At 39.7% G+C, this 27,757-nt stretch overlaps 1 protein-coding gene across 1 annotated transcript in view; it reads right to left on the reverse strand.

Moving 5' to 3' along the window:
- Positions 1 to 27,757, reverse strand: part of LOC126470591 (CLIP-associating protein 1-A-like) — a 252,097-nt gene that overhangs the window by 55,848 nt on the left and 168,492 nt on the right. The window contains 3 exon segments of the mRNA XM_050098545.1: positions 41 to 208; positions 6,648 to 6,797; positions 17,949 to 18,066. Coding sequence (XP_049954502.1) covers positions 41 to 208; positions 6,648 to 6,797; positions 17,949 to 18,066 — 436 coding nt within the window.

The following is a 27,757-nucleotide window of genomic DNA, read 5'->3' on the forward strand; positions in this document are numbered from 1 at the left end:
AAAGAAAGACAAAGTTAAATATTAATATGTCTAAACTTACTTTTGTATGGGAGTCCATGAACATTTTGGTAAAAATTTCAGTTACTCATTGGAGTTCAACGTGTCTTAGTCTGTTTTCATTTTGGAAATATGCTTGCAATGAGACCAGCCCATCCTTACGCTCATTCCAGTGTGTGCTGGCACAGTTGTTTATGATGTCCGATATGTTCTACAGGGAAAAGAAACAAAAAAGTGTACCAACTGTAACATGTTAAAACACATTATAATATTTTGTCTCCATGTCCCTGTGAGAAACACATTTAAGTTCATGTTTATTTTGAGACAATTAATTACACAAGTATACTCAAATGGGTCTTTTTTATTATTTCTGTCAAATTTTAAAATTGTGACACTTAAAGTTGTGGCATCATCAATGGATTTAAAAAAACTGTGTGCCATGGAAGATGGTTCTACAGACATGTTCTCAGAATGTTACTTGTAAAACAATACATATGGTAATAATGTAGAAATATTAATGATGATGACAGTTAACGGAGACAAATTCCTGGACACTATTTATTGAGCTGCATGAAAATTGATCTGCAGGGTGAAATTCTCAATATGTGTATAAATACATGTAAAATACATTAAATATATGTTAAACATATTTAATATGTGCATATGTGGGCAATGCTACAGGTAAAAGGCTCATCCTAAACCCCTGGAACAATTTCAACCAAATTTGGTACACACATTAATTACGATCTAGAAAGAGATACTGCGGGAGTAAAATCCACCAGCCTCCTATTGAGAAGAGGGTGATACCATGGAGGGATATGAGGAGTGGAGGAGATGGACAGAGATAAGGGAACGTAAAAAATGGAAAGCGGAGGGGGGGGGGGGGGGGATGGACAGAGAAAGGAAAGATGAGGAGAGGGACAGAAACAGAGGGAGGAAGATATAGGTATAGAGAGAGGGAGGAGGAAATGAAGAGAGAGAGGGGGAGGAAGAAGAAATGAACAGAAAGAGGGCAGACGAGGAGATGAACAGGGAAAGGATAGCGGAGGTAGTGGACAGATATTGAGTAGGAGATACGGGGGTGGGAGGGGGGGGGGAACCAGACAGACAAACACAGGAAGAAGAGGAAATGGAATGAAATGGGAGAGAAGCAGACAGACGGGGGGAGGAGCAGACCGACAGTGGAGGGGGGGGGGAGCAGACCGACAGTGGGGGGAGGAGCAGACCGACAGAGGGGGGAGGGGAGGAGCAGACCGACAGAGGGGGGGAGGGGAGGGGCGCACAGTCAGAGGGGGGAGGGGAGGGGCGCACAGACAGAGGGGGGAGGGGAGGAGCGCACAGACAGAGGGGGGAGGGGAGGAGCGCACAGACAGAGGGGGGAGGGGAGGAGCGCACAGACAGAGGGGGGAGGGGACGAGCGCACAGACAGAGGGGGGAGGGGAGGAGCGCACAGACAGAGGGGGGAGGGGAGGAGCGCACAGACAGAGGGGGGAGGGGAGGAGCGCGCAGACAGAGGGGGGAGGGGAGGAGCGCACAGACAGAGGGGGGAGGGGAGGAGCGCACAGACAGAGGGGGGAGGGGAGGAGCGCACAGACAGGGGGGGGAGGGGAGGAGCGCACAGACAGAGGGGGGAGGGGAGGAGCGCACAGACAGAGGGGGGAGGGGAGGAGCGCACAGACAGAGGGGGGAGGGGAGGAGCGCACAGACAGAGGGGGGAGGGGAGGAGCGCACAAACAGAGGGGGGAGGGGAGAAGCACACAGACAGAGGGGGGAGGGGAGGAGCGCACAGACAGAGGGGGGAGGGGAGGAGCGCACAGACAGAGGGGGGAGGGGAGGAGCGCACAGACAGGGGGGGGGGAGGAGCGCACAGACAGAGGGGGGGAGCGCACAGACAGAGGGGAGGGGGAGCGCACAGACAGAGGGGAGAGGAGCGCACTGACAGGGGGAGAGGAGCACACAGACAGGGGGAGAGGAGCACACAGACAGGGGGGGAGCACACAGAAAGAGGGGTGGAGCACACAGACAGAGGGGTGGAGCACACAGACAGAGGGGTGGAGCACACAGCCAGAGGGGGGGGGGAGGAGCACACAGACAGAGCGGGGGGAGGAGCACACAGACAGAGGGGGGGAAGAGCACACAGACAGAGGTGGGAGGAGACGGACAGAAGAGGTGGGGAGGAGACGGACAGAAGAGGTGGGGAGGAGACGGACAGAAGAGGTGGGGAGGAGACGGACAGAAGAGGTGGGGAGGAGACGGACAGAAGAGGTGGGGAGGAGACGGACAGAAGAGGTGGGGAGGAGACGGACAGAAGAGGTGGGGAGGAGATGGACAGAAGAGGTGGGGAGGAGACGGACAGAAGAGGTGGGGAGGAGACGGACAGAAGAGAGGGGTAGCAGATGGACAGAGATAGAAGGAAGGAGTAGATAGGCAGAGACGGGTGTAGGAGGAGATGGATAGAGAGATGGAGTATGCAGGCAATGCCAAGTATTCAGATAGTTGAATTACAAACACTGGTAATGCAAGCTTAGAAACATTGAAGGCAGAGGTGGCTAAGACACGAATTACTGATGAAATATAGGCACTCATCAATGAAATAAGGAAATATATGGAATCAAAGGACATGATTGCTAAACAACAGTACTAGATGCTTAATACGAAATCAAAATGAGAAATAAACAAAATCAAGGTAAATGAGAAAGAACTTGTAGGGCAACAGGAAACACTTGTTCACAAGAAAAGAGTCACCACATATAAAAATTTCAAACATAATATTTGGGAAACCACTTATAAAGTACATTTGTGGGGACATGATTATGTGCAAAGAATGAGCAAATATATGGCAGGAGAATATAAAAAGTCTTTATTACGCAGAAGAGCAGTTACACAGTGAGAAGAAGAGACTGATGTGGGAGAAGAGAGATATTACAGGCATAAACACCCATCAAAGGGAATGTCAACTACTCACATGACAGCACAGCAAATGTTTGGGACAACAGTTCCACAAGTACTATTCAAAAGTGTGATGATCAACAAATTTAAATTAATTCAATTGTGTTCAATGTTATAAATCTGATCATTACAAATACCTTCAAAGCAGTAATGATTAATGGCAGTGACACTGCTGGTGGTGTAGTGGTAGTGTGTTATGATGAAAGATACAACCCTGTTAAGTGTCTCGTGACACTGAGTACCAAAAGGTGATACTATAAACAAAAAATAATAAAAAAAGTAGTGTCAAAATGATGATAAAACTACAATGTTAACAAACTGTTTATGGTGGTAAAAACTGGATCTACATCACACCTCGAAGCTCGCTTCGACCCAAATACTCCAAAAACAAAAACAAATTAGATTTCTGTAGAGAGCACAATTAAACCCTGCTGTCATCATAAAAAGAACAGAAAACAAGTAAAAAAATCAATCTAATTATTGTAACCCTTACTTGATACGCTTTTATGGAGCAACATGCTTGACACATTGGGGCATGGAAGTAGTGGGTGGGGGGATCGCACTCCAATGACAAAAACTGTTATAACAAATAATCTACTGAACAACTTCACTTGAAAACTTTTATAGGTGCTCAAAAAACTCACTTTTTGAAGTTATATAGGTTATATAATCAAAAAATAAGAAAAAAAACAACAAAAAATTGAAAACATTAAAGGTTCTTTAAAAGAAATCATGTAAATGGCCAAAAATTTAACTGAGTTTCCTGAAGTTAGAGATATACAGGGTGGTCCACTGATCATGACCGGGCCAAATATATCATGAAATAAGCGTCAAATGAAAAAACTACAAAGAACAAAACTGAATGGGGAAACCAGATGGCGCTATGGTTGGCCCGCTAGATGGCGCTGCCATTGGTCAAATGGATATCAAACTGCATTTTTTTAAATAGGAAACCCCATTTTTTATCACATATTCGTGTAGTACGTAAGGAAATATGAATGTTTTAGTTGGACCACTTTTTCGCTTTGTGATAGATGGTGCTGTAATAATCACAAACATATGGCTCACAATTTTAGACAAACAGTTGGTAACAGGTAGGTTTTTGAAATTAAAATACAGAACATAGGTACATTTGAACATTTTATTTCGGTTGTTCCAATGTGATACATGTACCTTTGTGAACTTATCATTTCTGAGAATGCATGCTGTTACAGCGTGATTACCTGTACATACCACATTAATGCAATAAATGCTCAAAATGATGTCTGTCAACCTCAATGCATTTGGCAATACGTGTAACGACATTCCTCTCAACAGCGAGTAGTACGCCTTCCGTACTGTTCGCACATGCATTGACAATGCGCTGATGCATGTTGTCAGGCACTGTCGGTGGATCACGATAGCAAATATCCTTCAACTTTCGCCACAGAAAGAAATCTGGGGACGTCAGATCTGGTAATTGTGCGGGCCATGGTATGGTGCTTCGACGACCAATCCACCTGTCATGAAATATGCTATTCAGTACCACTTCAACTGCACATGGGCTATCTATTCAGTACCACTTCAACTGCACATGGGCTATGTGCTGGACATACATCATGTTGGAAGTACATCGCCAATCTGTCATGCAGTGAAACATCTTGTAGAAACATCGGTAGAACATTACGTAGGAAATCAGCATACATTGCACTATTTAGATTGCCATCGATAAAATGGGGGCCAATTATCCTTCCTCCAATAGTGCCGCACCATACACTCATCCGCCAAGATCGCTGATGTTCCACTTGTCGTACCCATCGTGGATTTTCTGTTGCTCAGTAGTGCATATTATGCCGGTTTACATTACCGCTGTTGGTGAATGACGCTTTGTCGCTAAATAGAACGCGTGCAAAAAATCTGTCATCATCCCGTAATTTCTCTTGTGGCCAGTGGAAGAACTGTACACGACGTTCAAAGTCATCACCATGCAATGCCTGGTGTATAGAAATATAGTATGGGTGCAATCAATGTTGATGTAGCATTCTCAACACCGATGTTTTTGAGATTCCCGATTCTCGCGCAATTTGTCTGCTACTGATGTATGGATTAGCCGTGACAGCAGCTAAAACACCTAGTTGAGCATCATCATTTGTTGCAGGTCGTGGTTGATGTTTCACATGTGGCTAAACACTTCCTGTTTCCTTAAATAACGTAACTATCCAGCGAACAGTCAGGACACTTCGATGATGTTGTCCAGGATACCGAGCAGCATACATAGCACACGCCTGTTGGGCATTTTGATCACAATAACCATACATCAACACAATATTGACGTTTTCCGCAATTGGTAAACAGTCCATTTTAACACGGGTAATGTATCATGAAGCAAATGCCGTCCGCATTGGCGGAATGTTACATGGTACCACGTACTTATAGGTTTGTGACTATTACAGCGCTATCTATCACAAAGCGAAAAAAGTGGTTCAACTAAAACATTCATATTTCTTTACGTATTACACGAATATGTAATAAAAAATGGGGGCTCCTATTGAAAAAAACGCAGTTGATATCCGTTTTACCTATGGCAGCACCATCTAACGGGCCAACCATAGTGCCATCTGGTTTCCCCCTTCAAGCTAGACGAGTTTCATTCTTTGTAGTTTTTTTCGTTTGATGCTTATTTCGTGAGATGTTTGGCCCAGTCACTATCAACTACATAAAGAAGCATATTTATTCTGAAAAATGAAAGGTATGCCTATCGTGAAGAAGTGAAAAAGCTGTTACCATCAAAATAAGCAAAGTTTTTATTGTTTAAGAACAATATTCAAGTGATTTTGATTAGAAAATAGAAGAAACCTGTTCATTATAATGAAATGAAAGAATTTCAGTCAAATTTGCATAGCTTTAACATGCACACTCATCACAGATTAATGTAAGTCCCATAGTGCTTAGAGCTGTCACAGATTAATGATTTTTGTACACTTCAAGTAACCTATCACATATACGTCGAGTTTGCAAATTACACACCATCTCATTATTAGAACAGAACATCTATTGTAAAGAAAAGAAGGGGAGAAGACATGATAAAACAAAGTGCACATACTTGAAATAAAATGCATTTAAATTTCGCAGACTCGATCTAACTTGACACCCTTGGGTGTAGGCAACCCCAGTCAACTTAGGATAGTTGCCATAGACAAATGGCCACTTTCAGAGTGAAGCAACTGGCTCTAGGGTGTAGTGGTACTATAAAAATCATAATAGATAGTGCTATAAGCCCAAGTTTCTACGTTTTACATAGTTAAAGTACAGTCTCCTGCAGATGGGTGGTTTACTTGCTTCTGCAATTCCTTCTAATTGGTCCCCAGAACCATTAAATTTTCAGCAAACAATTTTGTTGTTATTCTCTCACCTATCCCTATTGTCACTTGTGACATTACATATATTATCCATCATCACAATGAAAAGCAATGGAGATACTCCACTTCCTAGTTTTAGATCATTTTTCTGTGTTAGTCATCCTGTTCTCCCTTTTCCCACTCTCACTGAACTCTCATACAATAATTAAGTACAGAATATTTTGAATATATTTTGTAAATACTGGTACTACTAAAAGGTTACTCTTAATAATTCTTTAAAGCTGACAATTGAAACAGACATTTTCCTTCAAATGCTACGAAAGACGAGCAGAAAAATATAAAACTTACAAATATAAAACTTACATCACCAGACCTCCTGTAGCAATCAAGAGATCGCTCTGAACACACACTGGATGTCTCACTGTCATCTGAATGATCATCAAACGATCTGTATGCCTTGCGGCTGAGTGGTACTCGGCTGCCAACTTCATTTCCGTCAACTGAGTCGAATGTCTGTTTGGAAGTAAGAAAGTTGCTGATGTAAGAATAGCCGTATAAAGTATGTTAACACTTAAATGTACAACAATTAAAACAACAATTACAATGAATGTTCTGAGAAAGTAGCGCAAATTACTGGTTCTCCAAAACTTTAACAGCAAACCATTAAGTCCTCTCCTTCACATATGTTTACTGGTCCTCTCAAAATCACAATATACCTTCCTAAGATATTAACCTAGATATTTTTATCCAAGCAAACACCATCACTTTTGAGAGGGTTAAAACCATGTCGGCTGAACATTTTGTTTACTTTTGTAAAGAGAAAGGAATCGCACAAGACTAGATAAGGGCTGTAAGATGACAACAACTCATTTTAGGAGTGTCACAAAATATTTAGGTTTGGTTGCCCTGATGACAGACACACACATTGTCTGACGTAGGTGTATCTCTTTCCTCATTATGTGGATTCTTTCCAAAACCTCATTAGGTTGTTGCAGTAAATAAATTTACAGTCACCACTTTATCTTCTTCAATATACTTAAATCCACTTCCAGTTTTTCTTTGTGATGAGATCACGTGTGGCAGATAAGTTTGCTTCGAATATCAAGAGCCTAACATTTTTTATGTACAAACTGAACATGGTGTTAATGCCTTAACCACACTAACTATAACTGTTTATATCAGAATATGTAATTCATCGGTTGTAAACCACACCTTAAGCATTCTATAAACTTTGGTAGTAGCATCCTAACTTGAACAATCATAATTTCAGTTTACATCTATTTTAATTAAAGAACCTGTTTTGAGGAATTTTAGAAGTTTGAGTGAGGTGTACAACATATTTCATAGTATATCAATAGCTGCAAGCTACAGTTGTGCATTCTACAGATTTTATCAGAAGCACTTGGAGTGTAGGTACTTACATAATTTGAATATGTTTATACTTTTTTTCTGCTACTATAAATATCAAATTGCATTCCATTCATTTTTCCTCTCAATAACAGTACATACTGCCTGTAGCAGTCATAAAGGTCTGCTTTTTTCAAACCTTGTTATATGGGTCGATTAGTGAGCATAATTATGACAAAACAGAAGTTTGAGACAGAAAGTTCCAACAGCTTGAAAGAATCAGAAAATTTGATTACAATTTCTTTATCATCATAAAACAAATCAAATACCGGCTGAAAACACTTCAGTTCTTAAACAGAACTTCTAATTTTTGAAGTGCAACAGATCCAAAAGTTAAAAGTGAAGCTGCACCCCTAATTTTAAGTAATTTATTTGCTAAACAGAAAAAAAATATTGCAAGAGAGACACTGCAGCCCCATAGTAAACGCTATTAACAGGCCCAGACTCAGCCAGTTAATATTTCTAAACATATGGAAATTGTTCTAACTGCTGTCAGTTGACTGGAAGCTGCTTTAAGGGGTTTTCTGGGTTGGCTTTTGACAGAGAGAGAAACATACAAGATTCACCAAAGTGCCTTATGCACTATCCTCTCCCAGGGATACTGACTCCTTTCCAGGAAATACTGAATCTATCATTACTTGTCAATTCCAAGGTTGTACTTTGGTCATTCTAGCGACCAGCAGATAGAAGTGAGAAGACACATCCTGTTCATGGAACTGCAATGACAATATGCAGCGCTGCCCTCAGAACTGATTGCTGCCATCTGATTCTTAGCTGAGTGCTAGGTTTGAACCAGAGATTTCAATGGTTATGCAACAAGTTAGGCTGAGACTTCCAACACTTGGGCCAGCAGATTGAGAACTGTAGAGTTTTCCTAAATTGATAAGGGGTGTGCTACACATCAGAGGCTGCTACACAAGTTGCTGATTGGGTGCAGGGTGCACACAAGCTATTGTTAACTACTATTATTATAATAATTATTATTATTATTTCAATTTGATTACTGATCCAGTTTAAGATAATGATAGCTATAGGAGGCCTTGAAGTTTTAGTCTAAGATCTGAAGAAATGTCCCCCTCAGAAAAAGACAATTACAATCTTAGTGATCAGCTGTTAATGCACAGTATGAGTTTCAGGGTAAATCAAAGTGTATATCGAAAGGATAGGTTAGTGGTAAATTGAGGTGGTGTATCCATCACAGTAGGCAAGAAATTACACTGAGATAAAAACTGATGCTGCATTCAAGATGGCGTGGGCAAGAGTCAGATTCAAGGGTGAGTGTAAGCTTAGGAGTTGCTCTGTTGCCCACCAGAACCATCCCCTCACCTCAGTATTACATACATTTCCCAGTCATACTGTAATCATAGCAGGAGACTTTAATCATCCAGCAATAAGTTGGGAAAATTACAATTTTGTAAGGAGTTGACATGACAGAAAAACTTTGAAACAATACTAATTGCTTTCTCCGAAAATTATTTGGAACAAGTACTACAGAAGCCCGCTCAATGAGGGAAGTATATTACATCTCATGGCAACAAATAGTACAACAGCATGTGATGGAGGAGATCCTTCATGGTATACAATTTATGTAAACCTAAAGAAACATATGCTACTTGGCACATAGATAGTCGTTTTTCCCTCGCTCTATTTGCGAGTGGAATGGAAAGTACATCATACAGTATCATGCAGATTATGATCGTAGATGTAGATCTATATTTGTTGAACAGCAGATGTAAAACAGAATGTTAGGCTACAGACAGACGGATGCTGAATAACGCACATTTCCTCGTTAACGGGGCTACGAGGGAAAACTTCCATGACTATCGCTACAGAATCTTGAAAAATCCAATGCAATTCTGGTCATATGTAAAGGTTGTAAGCAGCACCATAGTTAGTGTCCAGGAACTCATGGATGATACAGGAATTGAAATAGAGGGTAGTAAACCAAAAGCATAAATGTGGAACTCTTGTTTCCAAATGTTTCTTAACTATTGAATGAAGTTCCAGGACCCAATAGACCCCTTATAAAATTATATGAAGAATTCTGTGGCTGAGTCAGTCTCTCTTTTAAGCATAATGTATCACGAATCTGCAGGAAGGGGGATGATGACTGTCCCCAGTGGCTGGAAGAAAACACACGTCATGCACATCGACAAGATGAGTGGCAGAAGTGATGCACAAAACTATTGTTCAGTTTCATTGACATCCATCTGCTGTAGGACAGTCTGAACTTAAACATAATGAGGTACTTCAAAGAGAATGACCTCGTCTGCCAACCAGCGTACATTCTGAAAACATTGGTCATGTAAAACTAACTAACATATTTTGCACATGACATACTTAAAGCGAAGGACCAAAGTAGTTTGGTACACACAGTATTTATTGACTTTGACTGTATTGAGAATTTCTTTGAAGTATTGATTAGGATGTCAATGAGGCAGTCTTTCTGTTCTCGCAGCAGGACAGACGAGTACATCCTTCATTTATGAATTATTTTTATGAGCTTAAAACAGGAGTGATTTATTTTCAGTTATCTGGGTGGTTACTAGATTAATTTTTAAATTTGAACCATGGACCTTGCCATTGGTGGGGAGGCTTGCGTGCCTCAGCGATACAGATAGCCGTACCGTAGGCGCAACCACAACGGAGGGGTATCTGTTGAGAGGCCAGACAAACGTGTGGTTCCTGAAGAGGGGCAGCAGCCTTTTCAGTAGTTGCAAGGGCAACAGTCTGGATGATTGACTGAGCTGGCCTTGTAAGAATAACCAAAACGGCATTGCCGTGCCGGTACTGCGAACGGCTGAAAGCAAGGGGAAACTACAGCCGTAATTTTTCCCGAGGGCATGCAGCTTTACTGTATGATTACATGATGATGGCGTCCTCTTGGGTAAAATATTCCGGAGGTAAAATAGTCCCCCATTCGGATCTCCGGGCGGGGACTATTCAAGAGGATGTTGTTATCAGGAGAAAGAAAACTGGCGTTCTACGGATCGGAGCGTGGAATGTCAGATCCCTTAATCGGGCAGGTAGGTTAGAAAATTTAAAAAGGGAAATGGATAGGTTGAAGTTAGATATAGTGGGAATTAGTGAAGTTCGGTGGCAGGAGGAACAAGACTTCTGGTCAGGTGACTACAGGGTTATAAACACAAAATCAAATAGGGGTAATGCAGGAGTAGGTTTAATAATGAATAGGAAAATAGGAATGCGGGTAAGCTACTACAAACAGCATAGTGAACGCATTATTGTGGCCAAGATAGATACGAAGCCCACACCTACTACAGTAGTACAAGTTTATATGCCAACTAGCTCTGCAGATGACGAAGAAATTGAAGAAATGTATGATGAAATAAAAGAAATTATTCAGATTGTGAAGGGAGACGAAAATTTAATAGTCATGGGTGACTGGAATTCGAGTGTAGGAAAAGGGAGAGAAGGAAACATAGTAGGTGAATATGGATTGGGGGACAGAAATGAAAGAGGAAGCCGCCTGGTAGAATTTTGCACAGAGCATAACATAATCATAACTAACACTTGGTTTAAGAATCATGAAAGAAGGTTGTATACATGGAAGAACCCTGGAAATACTAAAAGGTATCAGATAGATTATATAATGGTAAGACAGAGATTTAGGAACCAGGTTTTAAATTGTAAGACATTTCCAGGGGCAGATGTGGACTCTGACCACAGTCTATTGGTTATGACCTGTAGACTAAAACTGAAGAAACTGCAAAAAGGTGGGAATTTAAGGAGATGGGACCTGGATAAACTAAAAGAACCAGAGGTTGTACAGAGATTCAGGGAGAGCATAAGGGAGCAATTGACAGGAATGGGGGAAATAAATACAGTAGAAGAAGAATGGGTAGCTTTGAGGGATGAAGTAGTGAAGGCAGCAGAGGATCAAGTAGGTAAAAAGACGAGGGCTAGTAGAAATCCTTGGGTAACAGAAGAAATATTGAATTTAATTGATGAAAGGAGAAAATATAAAAATGCAGTAAGTGAAACAGGCAAAAAGGAATACAAACGTCTCAAAAATGAGATCGACAGGAAGTGCAAAATGGCTAAGCAGGGATGGCTAGAGGACAAATGTAAGGATGTAGAGGTCTATCTCACTAGGGGTAAGATAGATACCGCCTACAGGAAAATTAAAGAGACCTTTGGAGATAAGAGAACGACTTGTATGAATATCAAGAGCTCAGATGGAAACCCAGTTCTAAGCAAAGAAGGGAAAGCAGAAAGGTGGAAGGAGTATATAGAGGGTCTATACAAGGGCGATGTACTTGAGGACAATATTATGGAAATGGAAGAGGATGTAGATGAAGATGAAATGGGAGATATGATACTGCGTGAAGAGTTTGACAGAGCACTGAAAGACCTGAGTCGAAACGAAGCCCCCGGAGTAGACAATATTCCATTGGAACTACTGACGGCCGTGGGAGAGCCAGTCCTGACAAAACTCTACCATCTGGTGAGGAAGATGTATGAGACAGGCGAAATACCCTCAGATTTCAAGAAGAATATAATAATTCCAATCCCAAAGAAAGCAGGTGTTGACAGATGTGAAAATTACCGAACTATCAGCTTAATAAGTCACAGCTGCAAAATACTAACACGAATTCTTTACAGACGAATGGAAAAACTGGTAGAAGCCAACCTCGGGGAAGATCAGTTTGGATTCCGTAGAAACATTGGAACACGTGAGGCAATACTGACCTTACGACTTATCTTGGAAGAAAGATTAAGGAAAGGCAAACCTACGTTTCTAGCATTTGTAGACTTAGAGAAAGCTTTTGACAATGTTGACTGGAATACTCTCTTTCAAATTCTAAAGGTGGCAGGGGTAAAATACAGGGAGCGAAAGGCTATTTACAATTTGTACAGAAACCAGATGGCAGTTATAAGAGTCGAGGGACATGAAAGGGAAGCAGTGGTTGGGAAGGGAGTAAGACAGGGTTGTAGCCTCTCCCCGATGTTGTTCAATCTGTATATTGAGCAAGCAGTAAAGGAAACAAAAGAAAAATTCGGAGTAGGTATTAAAATTCATGGAGAAGAAATAAAAACTTTGAGGTTCGCCGATGACATTGTAATTCTGTCAGAGACAGCAAAGGACTTGGAAGAGCAGTTGAATGGAATGGACAGTGTCTTGAAAGGAAGATATATGATGAACATCAACAAAAGCAAAACAAGGATAATGGAATGTAGTCTAATTAAGTCGGGTGATGCTGAGGGAATTAGATTAGGAAATGAGGCACTTAAAGTAGTAAAGGAGTTTTGCTATTTGGGGAGCAAAATAACTGATGATGGTCGAAGTAGAGAGGATATAAAATGTAGGCTGGCAATGGCAAGGAAAGCGTTTCTGAAGAAGAGAAATTTGTTAACATCCAGTATTGATTTAAGTGTCAGGAAGTCATTTCTGAAAGTATTTGTATGGAGTGTAGCCATGTATGGAAGTGAAACATGGACGATAAATAGTTTGGACAAGAAGAGAATAGAAGCTTTCGAAATGTGGTGCTACAGAAGAATGCTGAAGATTAGATGGGTAGATCACATAACTAATGAGGAAGTATTGAATAGGATTGGGGAGAAGAGAAGTTTGTGGCGCAACTTGACCAGAAGAAGGGATCGGTTGGTAGGACATGTTCTGAGGCATCAAGGGATCACCAATTTAGTATTGGAGGGCAGCGTGGAGGGTAAAAATCGTAGAGGGAGACCAAGAGATGAATACACTAAGCAGATTCAGAAGGATGTAGGTTGCAGTAGGTACTGGGAGATGAAAAAGCTTGCACAGGATAGAGTAGCATGGAGAGCTGCATCAAACCAGTCTCAGGACTGAAGACCACAACAACAACAACAACATTGCATATTTGGGTACTTACTATACACAGTATAGCATTTTAATACCTGGGTAGTGTAGTGTGAATAGGGACTATGTAATGTAGTCCAGTGTGGATATGAACTGGGACTGCTGTATTTGTATGCAAGTTGAATTGGTGAACCTTCACTCAAAGCTCAATGCGGTGCTGTCTTCAGTCACTCAGCTTGAGGCTGCTGCCGATGGGCGTCACTGCGGAGGGCTGAAAGTGGGGATCTATAGTATGTCCAGCACATTCCATGTGTCCCTCGACTGGTCCACTACTGTTGATGTCCCTGTTATTGCCCACACTGAGGTTGACCCCTCACCAGTGGCTGAATGGGAGGTCATCCCAAGGTGTGACAGGCAATGAAAGACTTTCTGAGATGGGAGGGGAGACTGATCAAAATACCTCTCTGCTTTGTCTGGCAAACAGGATCATGGTACTATCTACAGCTGATACACATCCTGAGCCACACGTAGTTGCTTGCCCTGTTCTAGAGGAAGCCTCTCAACCTGCAAGGTTGCAGAGGGTAGGATCAACAGCCGTTGGAAGCTCTAATGTTAGGCACGTAATGGCACCCATTAGGGACATGGCTACCATGGATGGGAAGAAATCCAGTGGGCACTCTGTGTGCATACCTGGCGGAGTCACCCAAGAGGTGGCATGGGTCCTTCTGAATGCCACAAAAAGTAAAGGATGTAGGTGGTGGCTCATGTACGTACCAACAATAAATGTTGCTTTGGATCAGAAGAGATTCTCTCTGGTTTCAGGTGGCTAGAAGAAATGGTACAGACTGCCGGTCTTACTTGCAAGATGATGGCAGAGATCACCATTTGTAGCATCATCTACAGGGTTGACTGTTGACCTTCAATTATAGACCTTTGATACAGAGCTGAGTGAAGGGTCTGAATCAGAGGCTCCGACAGTTCTGTAACCATGTAGACTGGAGGAGCCTCGAGTTGCGCCACAGGATGGTGGGCAGGTCAGAGGTCCACTGAACACAGAAAGTGTTGAGTGGGGAGGAAGGGGGGTGCACGCGTGTGGATTGGACTGGGTGATTTTTTAGGTTAGAGGGCCTCAGGGAAAGACAAAATAAGTTTCAATTTTGAAGAGTGATGGCCAGGCACAGAACAAGGGTTGACATAGGAACCGTAGGTATTATATTAGTAAATTGTCGTAGTTGTGTTGGGAAAGAACAAAAGAACCAGGGGCTAGAAAGCACTGAAGCACAATTCGTTCTAGGTAAACAACAGAAAAATTCAGCCAAAATTATTACAAAAGACCTGACGTTGTTCAGAGAGGATACATTTAAATACAGTTGGTGGTTACTGTTAGAAGTAGTCTAACGAAGTTTGGACAAGAAGAGAATAGAAGCTTTCGAAATGTGGTGCTACAGAAGAATGCTGAAGATTATATGGTTAGATCACATAACTAATGAGGAGGTATTGAATAGAATTGGGGAGAAGAGGAGTTTGTGGCACAACTTGACCAGAAGAAGGGATCGGTTGGTAGGACATGTTTTGAGGCATCAAGGGATCACCATTTAGTAATGGAGGGCAGCGTGGAGGGTAAAAATCATAGAGAGAGACCAAGAGATGAATTCACTAAGCAGATTCAGAAGGATGTAGGCTGCAGTAGGTACTGGCAGATGAAGAAGCTTGCACAGGATAAAGTAGCATGGAGAGCTGCATCAAACCAGTCTCCGGACTGAAGACCACAACAACAACAACAACAACAACAACGAAGTAGATAGTTCCTGTGAGTTAGTATATGTAGAGGTTATACTCAACAACTAGAATAAATTAATAATTGGTTCCTTTACTGACCTCCAAAGTCAGATGATACAGCTGCTGAACAGTTCAAAGCAGTCTTCTTTCGAACAGGTACCCCACTCATACAATTATACTTGTTGGTGACTTCTGTCTAGCCTCAATATGTTAGCAAAATAACATATTTGAAGTCAGTGGCAGATACAAAACATTGGCCGAAACTGTACTAAATTGTTTGTTCGAAAATTATTTTAAACAATTAGTTCAGGAGCCCACTAAAAGTGTGAATGGAGGTGAAAACACACTTGACATCTTAGCAACAAATAACCCTGATCAAATTGGGAGCATTGTGATGAATTCAGGGTACAGTGAATGCAAGGTCGTTGTAGCGAGACTGAATACCGCAACACCCAAACCTAACAAGAATAAACAAAAAATATACCTATTTAAAAAGCGGAAAAAATTCGCCCGACGCTTTCTTAAGGGACAGCCTCCATTCCCGATGAACTAACTATAAAAGTGTAGACCACATGTAGCTTATATTCGAAGGAATGGTATCAAAGCAACAGAGAGATTTATACCAAACAAATTAATAGCAGATGGAAATAAACTCCAATAATACAAAAAACAGGTCAGAACACTGTCGCACAAGCAACAAAAAAGCATCCCAAATTTAAAAGAATGCAAAATCTCCAAGGTTGGTGATGTTTTACAGAAGCTTGAAATTTAGGGTGAGCTTCAATGCAAGGTGATTTTAATAGTTTTCACAACAAAACTCTGTTTTGACATGTGGTAGAAAATCCAGAGAGACTCTGGTCATACTGGAGGTACACCAGCGGCAAGACACTATCAACACCTTCAATGCACGATAGTGAAGGTCATGTTGTCAATGACAGTGCCAGTAAGATGGAGTTAAAATACAGTTTTCTGAAATTCCTTTACCAAAGAAGATAACATAAGTTTTCCAGAATTCGAATCAAGAGCTCCTGCCAACATGAGTAACTTAGATGTCGATATCATCAGTGTAGCAAAAAAAGCTAAATCACTTAATAAAGTCCTCCAGTCCAGATTGTATACCAATTAGAGTATGCTGATATAATAGCTCCATGCTTAACAATCATATACAACCACTCACTTGCCAAAATATCCTAACCTACAGACTAGAAAGTTGCAAAGGTCACACCAATACTGGAGTAAGAGTATGAGTAATCCAGTGAATTACAGACCCATACCACTAATGTTGATTTGCAGCAGGATTTTGGAACACATACTACGTTTGAACCTTACGATTCTTAAACCAAGTGTTAAGAATGTTTAAATTATGCTGTGTCCAAAATTTTACCAGGTGCCTTACTCTTTCATTCCTTTTCCCAGTACATATTCATCTTTTTTTTCTTCTTTCTTTCTTTCTATTTTTCCTTCTCTTCTCTTTACTACTGTCAAATTCCAGTCCCCCTTCAAAATTAGGTTTTCCTTTCCCCTTAACTACCTGAACAACATTATATTTCTTATTTCCCATTTCAACTGCACAGCTCTCACCACATCTCTCTGGCCTCCATTCTCCTGGACCCTGTCAAATCATTTAGTTTAGTCTCATCAACATGACATTCTCACTACATCGCTCTGCCCTCTATTCTTCTGGACCCTGTCAAATTATTTATAGAATTTTAGTCTCATCAACATTACATTCTCAGAGTGTTTTCCAGTCACATTTATTTTAGAGGTATACACACACACACACACACACACACACACACACACACACACACACACACACACAAATTCTCTCTTTTCTGCAGTTTAGTAATGTTCTCTAACTTCTCAGGTTCACCACTATGTTCACTGCTTTAGAGGACTAACTGTCAAACTTTGTATCTGCCAGCACCTCCTATATACATTTTTCTGTACTACTGCATGTCTCAATCTTTCACTTTTGACCTTCCTTCACCCTGAAGATATGCAAAACGACATATAACTGTCATAGTGTGTGATGAGTTAAGATATATGAGGGTTCTACTGTAACACTCTTAGAATGCATGAAAGACAATTAACGCTTCTACTATTTGGTGAGTTGTTACCTCTACATTTTCATTAGTTATTCTAGAAATTTGGTAAAACAATAATACTAAGTTACCTTATCTGCAAAATGTCAATTTCAAAAATAATGTTTTTGTAAATTTTTGACTTACAAGAATACGAACAGTAAGAGTGAAACTGAAGAGAATGAATTGCTTTTATTTCTGTGTATTCCATGCCAGTTTTCATAATGCTGAAAACTTTATGTTCAGTTTCCTCGTAGTTACGTGTGTTGCCAAAAAAAATATATGTAGCCTTAAGGCTTATAAAAAATATTCAGTTCCTTTTTTAAGTGAGTGCAAAATTATGCTTTGATTTTTACTCAGCATGTTTCAAAAAGGGAATTTTTATACCAACAAGTAAACATAGTATTTAGATCACAAGTAGTCATCTGAGTGTTCTGGCCCTTCTCCATTTCTATAAATGTAATCTAAAGAAAGAATTGCATGTCTATGAACTACTGTCAGACTTAGCACATATATTTATGTTACACAGGTGTACACACAAAAAAGAAAAAAAACAGTGACACAATACACTCAAAATAACAATGGGACACTTACCAAGGCATCAGCTAGTGCAGACTCAGCTTCCCGACTCTGTTGTAATATTTTTTGGGCCATCACTGGTCGGGACTGTCCTTGGCGATCACTCACATTGCCAATATGTCCAGACCTCCCTCTGTAGAAAATACAAATTCCAAGTTCAGAACAAATTCTATTACGAGTATAGTTTAAATAAATACTGAAAAATGCAACATCACAGAGTGTTAAGTCACATTCGTATAAAATACTCTTAAATCACATCACATATTTCAAGAATATTACAGTTAAATTTATTTTTCCCATTCAGTCATTCCCTTTTTTAAAGCTCTGTACTTCTTATTCCTGAAAACAATACTAAGTCTGGTTTGTTGTTACTAAAATTCAACTGTACTTTTCATATCACCAAGTACTGTTCATAAAAAATGTAATAGGGAGACAATTTCTAATGAATCATAATGGATAGCAAAGCGCTGTAATATTCATACCAACCTTTGGGTTATCATTAGTTTTACTTAAAAAAAAAAAAAAAAAAAACGAGTTATGGTGGACATAGGATATATTACACAAATTAAATAATAATGTCTGTAATAAAGAAAGAAAATTAAACATACATTCACATGCTCAAATAATGTCTTAACTGGTACATCAATATGCTTTAAACATAGACCTGAAAAATTCACATTTGTGATAAATGCTAATATCTGTGCAAATTCCAGCTCAAAATGCACACTACCTAATAAATGCTACTTTGTAAAATGTACCTAAGTGAACAGGATGGGAGTAACTGAAAACTGATAAAAATTGTAACATGTTGACCAGTACGGCCTATCAGTTTGCAGTTGCTACTGTTCAGCCATAAGACAACACAATTAAACGTATCAAATACATCAACAAATAAGTTGATTTCAAACTCAATTACACTCAACATTTCAGCTATCATTAATTCACCCTTTTGCCTTTGGTTTTGTAGAGATAGTGGCCTTAAACATAATGTTACTGGCCTTAAACATAATGTTATTTTTAGCGAGGCCTTAAACATAATGTTATTGTTAGCGACTAGCAAGCGATCACTGCATGTCAACATCATTCGATTTCTATCGATTCACCTATTTCAGTCAGCTACCCAACCAGAAGTCTTCCTGGAATGCATGCATATATTTCAGTTCTGCTTCTACTATCTTGTTGGTTCTATCTGCATTCTGTAGTGTTACCAAATATGGATGTACATCTACATACCTACTCCATACGGTGAGTAGCTACTAGTCATTTCCTTAGCTGTTCCATTATTAAATGTGGTGAGGGAAAAACGACTATCTATAAGCCTCTGAAAGAGCCCTAATTTCTCTTACTTGATCTTTATGGTCCTTATATGAAATGTACGTCAGCGGCAGTTGAATCAATCTGCAGTCAGGTCCAAATGCTGATTCTCTACATTTTGTTGATAGTATTCTGTGAAAAGAACATAGTCTTCCCACCAGGGACACGCTGTGATATTCACATGCTGATCGAACCTACCAGTAACAAATCTAACATCCTGGTCTGAATTGCTTTGATGCCTTCCTTTAATCTGACCTACTGGGTATCCCAAAGATTCGAGTAGTAGCCAAGTATGGGTCATACTTCTGTTCTATATGCAGTCTTCTTTACAGATGAACCACACTTTTCTAAAATTCTTCTACTAAATCATAATCGACCATTGCCTTCTACTGCAGTCCTTATGTCCGCATTCCATCTCGTATCACTTTGCAACATTACAGATAAATATTTAATTGAAGTGACCACATTAGCAGCACAGTGCTAATGCTGTATCTGAACAATACTGGAGTATTTCTCTTACTCATCTACATTAACTTACATTTTCCTACATTTGGAACTAGCTGCCATTCATCACACCAACTATAAATTTTCTCAAAATCATCTTATATCCTCCTACAATTACTCAACAATGACATCTTCCCATACTCCACAGTGTCATCAGCAAACAGCAGACTGATGCTCACCTTGTCTGCCTAATCATTTATGCATATAGAAAATAAGAGCGGTCCTATCACATTTCCCTGTGGCACTACTGTCCCACCCCCAAACTAACCAACCAGTATGCCCAGCCTACGAAGTCTGACATCTGTAATAAAGGGTGGCCGCCAAACCCTATGACGCCTGGACGTGTTTTCACCTTGGTTTCGCCACATGTTTAAGAAACTTACCACAGCATTCCTTGAACATTCAACAAGTCGTGCAGTTTTCAAAATGCTTGTACCAAGCCTCCAGGCCATCACAATCTGCCCTGGATATAACTTGGATAGATCACGTGCATTCCCATTCTACACATAGACAGTACGATCACTGACAATATTTGTACCGTGCAAGTGTCTGACTATCAGTCATTCTGCGCCAGGTGATGCTGCTATCGCCTGGATGAGTTTATATCGACAGTAGGTCGGCGGTCATAATGTTCTGGCTGATCAGTGTACATAGGTAAGATGATGCATACTGCTGAACATGCTTGATGAGAACACTAATAGAACACCACACTGCAGCAGCATAACAAGTCAGCAGTTGCAGAACATTGCCTATCGGAATCGTATGGAATGTATTATGATCATACTACACAGACTTCTAACTTAGGGAACTGTGTCATTAAAGGATTATTGAGATTGGGTATGGGAACTGCTGACCAGTCTTTAGTAAGAGCTGAGAATCCACTGATTAAGAAGAGGAAGGAGATATCTCACAATTAACTGATTTTGGTGGAAAGTGGAGCAACAGCAGAGATTCCACCAGGATGCATCCCTGGTCACGAACTGTGGCTAGAGCAATGTGTCAACACGATGTGGAAGAGCACCGCACCAGTCCCTAAGCATTCAGTTCACCATCAGCACACCCAACGATGGCAATGTGGCTGATTGTCGAAATACTGTGCCCATTGCACATTCACATCTGGCTGTTCACCCGTGAACTATTTCACCATGAATTATGCTTGAAGAATCAGTTACCCATTGTTGAAAGCTTACATTGTGCTTAATGACAGAAACAATACAAAGACAGTTTCAGGAAAAGTAATGTTCAAGTTTTTGTAAAAGCCAATATTTCATTAGATATGCTGCAAAATCACGAAATACCAATTCTCGAAAGAAGATGAACCATGCATGAGGACTTTATGTGAGAAATATTTACCAGTTAAGTTATTTATATTTCAGATTTGAGACTTTTGTCAATTTTGAAAATAAAAGGCAAAGCAGACCTCAGATTTAGTACACTAATTTAGAGAATATGCGTTTTTTGTGCGCACACACAAAAGACTATCAGCTTATCTGCACTCATTTAGTGGTGAATAGAAGTGCTGTCTCAAGTCTGCTGTTCACTGTTGCTACTAAACCTTAAATGTCACATCGGAATTACCAAAGTCACACACGGACACATAGAATATTCATTTTTTGTTATAAGGGTACCATCCCCCCCCCCCCCCCCCGAAATGTATTAAATAGCAGTAAATGATTTTCTGTGTATTGCTATGCCACATAATTAAAAATTTAGAAACCAACTGCATACAATCATAGTATATTGCATAAACAGGTAGTGTTTTCTACGTTGCTTTTCAGATTTTTTATCCAGTACTTGTCACACACTGCAGCGCTATTCACCAGATTTATTTCATTTGTCATATGCACAATGTGTTTCGGTAAACAAGTCCCATTGTAAAGTGGGTTATATTACATTTTAGGTATGAAACTTGATGCATTGTATGTGAGTTGCTATGTTGCAGCGGTGACTTAAACTGTAACATAAACACATGAAAACTGTTATGTATTTGTCTTTTATATGCAAGCAAGTGGTAAAGTGATTGCAGTTACAAAATTCTGAATGTTCTCTTATGAAGAAAATCATCTGCTACTCATCACTTACAAGTTCACTTCAAAGTTTCGTCAATATAATTACTTTCACACTTGGCACCAGGTAATATACAGGGTGTACATAAAGTCCGGGGAGACTTTCAATTATTTACTGCATAAGAACCAAACATTGTACAGATGTCATACACGTCATTTTGAAGAGAAACTTTTATTTTTCTTTTCCTTCACGTATACCGCCACAGCGTAGTTTGGTAATTTGCTGATAGTCAGTGCTAGTCACGAACATAGTGAGTTCAGGTGCAGAGCGAGCTTTCTGTGTACGCCTCCCTGATCACCAGATCTCACTTCGTGCGGCTTTTTTTTCTGTGGGTCACATTAAAGATCTGGTGTATGTACCGCCTCTACCACATGATGTAGCACAGCTTCGGGAGAGAATATGGGAAGTGACTGCCATGGTCGACAATGTCATGCTGAGATGGATATGGCAAGAATTCAATTACCAAATTGACGTCTGCCGGGTCACTCATGGTTCGCATATCGAATGTTTCTAAAAAAAACTTTCAGAGTTTCAGTTCAAAATGCAATATGTATGGCATCTGTACAATGTTTAGTACTTGTGCAATAAATAATTGAAAGTGTTCCCAGACTTTATGGACACCCTGTACAATGGTAAAATGTGTGTGTGTGTGTGTGTGTGTGTGTGACAGGGGGGGGGGGGGGGGGGGGGGGACCATCCTACTATGGCTAAGAGCAAAGTGGACAACCCAGTGGCATGACATGCAGCTGAACAAAACATGTTTGATTTCAATGGCTGCTTCAAAACCGGGACCAAGTGGATTGTCTCCTCCACCACAAGCTTTTCTATCCCTCCCCCTTCCCCGCCCCACTCCAAATTATTGCTTTCATTCACTGTGACACGTGCATTCTGTCTGCAGCAGCTGGAGATAGAGGTTATGTGTGCATGAGGTGTGTCTGCTTGTTTGAATGTGTGTGTGTGTATTTATGTTTTCTTTTCTTAAGAAGGCTTTGAGCCGAAGCTGAATGTGTAAAAGTCTTTTTGTTGTGCCTATCAGTACATCATCTGTATGGCCAGCAGCAATCTATCATTTTCATAATACTGTCGATATTCCAACCTGGACTCTCCATTAAGGAAATTTAATTCATCTATGAAAGAAATGGTTTATAAAACACTTGCAAGGACAATTCCTGAGCATTGCTCATCAACCTAGGGTCCTTACCAGGTTGGATTAGAAGAAGAGAGAGTGAAGAGCCAATGAAGTGTGCCACGTTACATCACAAGATCACTTAGGAATCAGAGGATCATTACAGAGATGCTCAACAAGCTCCAGTGGCAGACAGTACAAGAGAGGCAATAACAAGAGAGGTTTACAAATGAAATTAAAGGTCGTACATTTCAAGAAGGGTACGGCAACATATCACTTCCTCTAACAGACGTCTCCTGAAATATTAGTGTTGAGAAAACTGCAGAAGCAGAGCTCATACTGAGATTTATTATCAGTTGTTCTTCACATCATGACTCACAAATGGAACAAGGACGGGAGAAAAATGATAGTGGAACCAGAAATACCCTCTGCCACATATAATAAGGCAGCTTGTGGAGTAGAGATGCCGAGGGAGATCTATTGGTGTGTATGGCTACATGTTCGTCATTCACAAATTACTAAATAGTACAATGCCTTGAATATTAAAAAATCAGCATATTAGCCTTCAATACTACTCATGTTACTAATGATACATACTTATTATACTAACTGATAACATTTTAATACTTGTTTACAGTTCTTCACAACATTTGACAACCATAACCCTACTGGAGTCACCGTTTAACATTCCAAATTCTGAAGGATTAAACACACATTAGAATTATTCTGTATCCAAATGTATCAATTGAGAAATCAAACATTGAATGTTAATCATTTGCCCTGTCAAAAATCAAGAATTCCTCACATTCAAAACAAAACCACCATCATGATTCACAGAATTTGCATGAAAACATAAGTCTACTTACAGAAATTCTTATGTTACAAAAATTACCTCTATTTACCTCTAACACATCATCCTGACCTTTTAAACTAACGTAGGTGGGAGACTTGATTAACTCCACAAGACTGCACGTCCACTTCTTACAAACAAGTATAGGATAATTTGTTGCACAAGGTGCCATGGCCAGTAAACCAGGTTTACGAAAGAACAGAGCAGTGTTGAGGAAATGGTGGAGCAATGCTTCAGTGATGTCAAAGTGTCTAGCCTTGCAATTCTTGGCATGTGCTGCACCACACACAGCTTTATGTGAGATAAGAAACAAACTAAGCTACACTTAACTTGTTGATTCAGAAGTTTGCTAGTCAAATGGCAACAACAGTGTGTATTATGCTGGGTAGTAAACTAGTTCGATATATAGCTAGAAAGAGCAGACCAATCCAACAGGTCAGAAATGTAGATTATGAGAAATTTTGTTTTCTAAGAATAGATTCAGTTAAGCAACAAGTTTGGCACCTTGGAAAATAATGTTATACAGTCATGGACAAAAGGGGGCAATGATTTAGCAAAGACATTTACGCAATCAGTAACAGATGTCACACATATGGAGAACAGAAATGAAAAGAAAATTTCAATTAGAACTACTAACAAGAAACCAAGAATTTTAAGCAAATAATGAAAGAAGCATGATAAAACATACCGAATTAAACAAGAGGTAAAATATTTATATTCAAGAGTATGTGAGGTCACACAATGTATAATTTGTGTTGAACAATTGCAAACAATATAGGAATTTAGAAAACAAAGTAGGAATTATTATTTGGTAGACACATTTCATAAGTTAAAGATGACAGATCATAAGTAAGTAACAGCAAAGATGAAAAGTATTCAAAGACTTTTAAAATTTTTGTATAGAGAGAGATCACACATGGTCTTCAGAGCCTGATCACACAGTGCACGTTTTTAATTTTTATTATGATTTTAGATTAATCAGAAACAAACAGTTGATAATGAAAATGTACATAAAGACATTTAAACTATGATGAAAGCAAAGGTGTCTGGTGATTACGGTGCTTTAAAAGAAATTATTAAAGCTGGATAAAAACTAATATAAAACAAAAATTGCAGAGTGTTTGCAAAAGAAGACAATTCCTCCTAGCTGGAACAATGCTGCAACTGTTCCGCATTCACAAGCAAGACAAAAGAAAAAGATAACTGTAGACCTATCAGCCCATTTCTTTAATGTACAAGGTATTCATCAAAATTATCACCAATCACATAGGATAGAGGAAAAAATGATAGATTTTAACCAAGCGAAGGAGCAAAATGGCTGGATATGGCGATGTAGATCATTTGTGAGTCGTAAACAAAATTACAGCGCAGGCAATAATTTTGAACTGCACAAATTTGTTTTAGATTCATGTATTATTAAAGTACCACTGCATACACTTCACAGATTTTGATGAAGTTTTAGACTCAGTTTCAGTCAAATCTGCACAAACAGCCTTTGAAAATCAGTGAACTGAATTATGGAAAGGGTTGTTGCTATTCACCATATAGCAGAGAAAATGTGTCAAAAAAAAAAAAAAAAAAAAAAGCCCACAACACACGCAAATCTCATACACAACCACCACAGTCTTTGTCTGCTGATGCCAGGCTCGGTGAAAGGTGAAAATCAACTGAAATTGGCTCAAAGACATAATGAGATTAAAGAAAAAATAAACAAAGAGACTGTAGTGTGGCTTGCGGGTCTGTGGGTGGATAAGTGTAAAGGAGGGAGACGGAAGATGCGAATAGATTAGGTGAAGTTGGTGCTGGAACAGAGAGGAGAAGGCGTTAGGGGTGGGGAGGGGTTGGTAGGATAAGATACAAGTTCACGTGGCACAGGACGGTACAGGAAATAACACTCAAAAATGTGCAAAAGTGATGCAGAAAGAGAGATCAATTTGAAGGTATAGGATTAATATCAGTGGGAGTAATGTGGGACATGAGATGCTGCACCAACAATTGACGCAGTCTTGTAGCTGTCTGTTGTGCGCGGTGGAGACAGTTGACACAGTAGAGAGTCAGTGTGGTTGGTAAGGTGACAAGAGAAACACAGGAAAAGAAGAGAAAGGAGGACTGGCCTCAGCAGCCAGTGACTGTGGTCGTGTGTGTGTGTGTGTGTGTGTGTGTGTGTGTGTGTGTGTGTACGTGTGGGCGCGCGAGCGCGTGTGGGTTTTTACATAACTGAGGAGGCCCAGTACCTGATAACCTCAGACAGATGAATACAGTGCAAGAGATGCAAGACAACACATATCCAAACACCACCCAAACTACTTCTGTAAATATTTGCGCTCAACAAAAGTAAAAATTTCTCGAAATGCATTGAGCTAAGCATGAAAAAAATACATAACTGGAGCAGCGATTCATTATTTAAATAATAAATAACAGCTGCAGGCTTTCCAAAAATATTGATTATGACGTATGAAATTGAATCAAATGTTTCTCCTTCCCAGACAGTTATTGGTTCAGGTTACATCAGCATTTTTATCGGACAGTAAATTTTTATTAGATAATAAAAAGTCCGTGAGAAGCATTTTGATGACTATTATATAGATATATATAAAGCGTGAAGATTCAAGAGGGGGTATCCTATATGTAACTTTTACAGCTTAAAAATTATTTCCCACATTTTACACTTTCCCGTATTTTACATAATTTTTTTGAAGTCCCTTGAAAAGTGGGATTTCATTCTACTTCATACTAGGCCATTCTCTTCCTTGTCCCAGCCCCTTCTCTTCAAGAATATTAATTATGAAGATTTTGTGTCTGATGGCATACCCAATAAATTTTCTTTTTCTTTTCTACATTTTCTTTAGTAATCTTCCCTCTTCATTTGCTTCCTTTAAGACTTCCTGGTTGGTTTTCCTTTCTGTCCAATTGTTGTAGCCTTTTCTGCCATATCCACATTTCAGCAGTTTCCTTTCCAGTTTATCCAGAGTCCTACTTTCACTTCCATAAAGCCGAGTACTCCCTAAAATAATTTTGCAATGGATTTTCTGCCATTTACATTCATATTTTTTCTGGTTCAAATGTTTTTCTTAGTCATAAATGGCTGTTTTGCCAATGCAATCCTCCTCTTCATTGCCATTAATCATCTATTGTCCTCTGCAATCATACTATGAAGACGACAAAATTGTTTCACCTAATCAATTTTGACGTCACCAATATTTACATCGGTTCTAGTTCCTAATGTACTTTTTCTGCACTAGCATTACTTTTGTTTTAAATTGGTTCACTTTTAATTTCCACAGTTTAAGTGTGCCTGAGTGGACTTGTAGCATTCTATTCAAAATTTTTTCAGAGTCTGCAGCTGTCATGATGTATTCAACAAATCTGATCCAATGTATCCTTTCACCTTTGTCTTCTCCTTCTTGATATGAATAACTTTTTCAACAAACATAATAAATAAATATGGGGATAGGGGACATACTCGTCTAATTCCTTTTCTAATCCTGAACTCTTCCTCTACCTTCCTGATGTTTACTTTTTGTGCTTTGGTTCTGATGCAGTTGATTATTCTTCTAGCATTCCAGTCAAGTTCTATTTTTGTCATAACTGTAAAGAGTGGCTTCTAGTTCACATTGTCAAAAGCATTTTCTAAGTAAATAAACGTAAGGTAGTCTGGCCAGAATTGCCACATTTGTGTGCATGAGGTGTACCTGGCTTATGTGTGAATGTGTGTGTTTTCCTTTCTTTTCTAAAGAAGGCTTTGGCCAACCGCTAAGTGTGTAACAGTCTTTTTGTTGTGCCTGTTTGCAATTCAACATGTCACCTTCACAGTGAGTAGCAATCTATACTATTCATAACACCATTGACATTCCAACCGGGACTTACCATTGTAAGGAATGTTGTTCTATTCATACCCATCCTTCTCTCCAATACAATGCACATGGCCAAAATTGCTTCCCTTGTTCCTCTGCCTTCTCTAAA

This window comes from Schistocerca serialis, chromosome 3 (genome assembly GCF_023864345.2).
Source record: "Schistocerca serialis cubense isolate TAMUIC-IGC-003099 chromosome 3, iqSchSeri2.2, whole genome shotgun sequence".
Lineage (NCBI taxonomy): Eukaryota > Metazoa > Arthropoda > Insecta > Orthoptera > Acrididae > Schistocerca > Schistocerca serialis.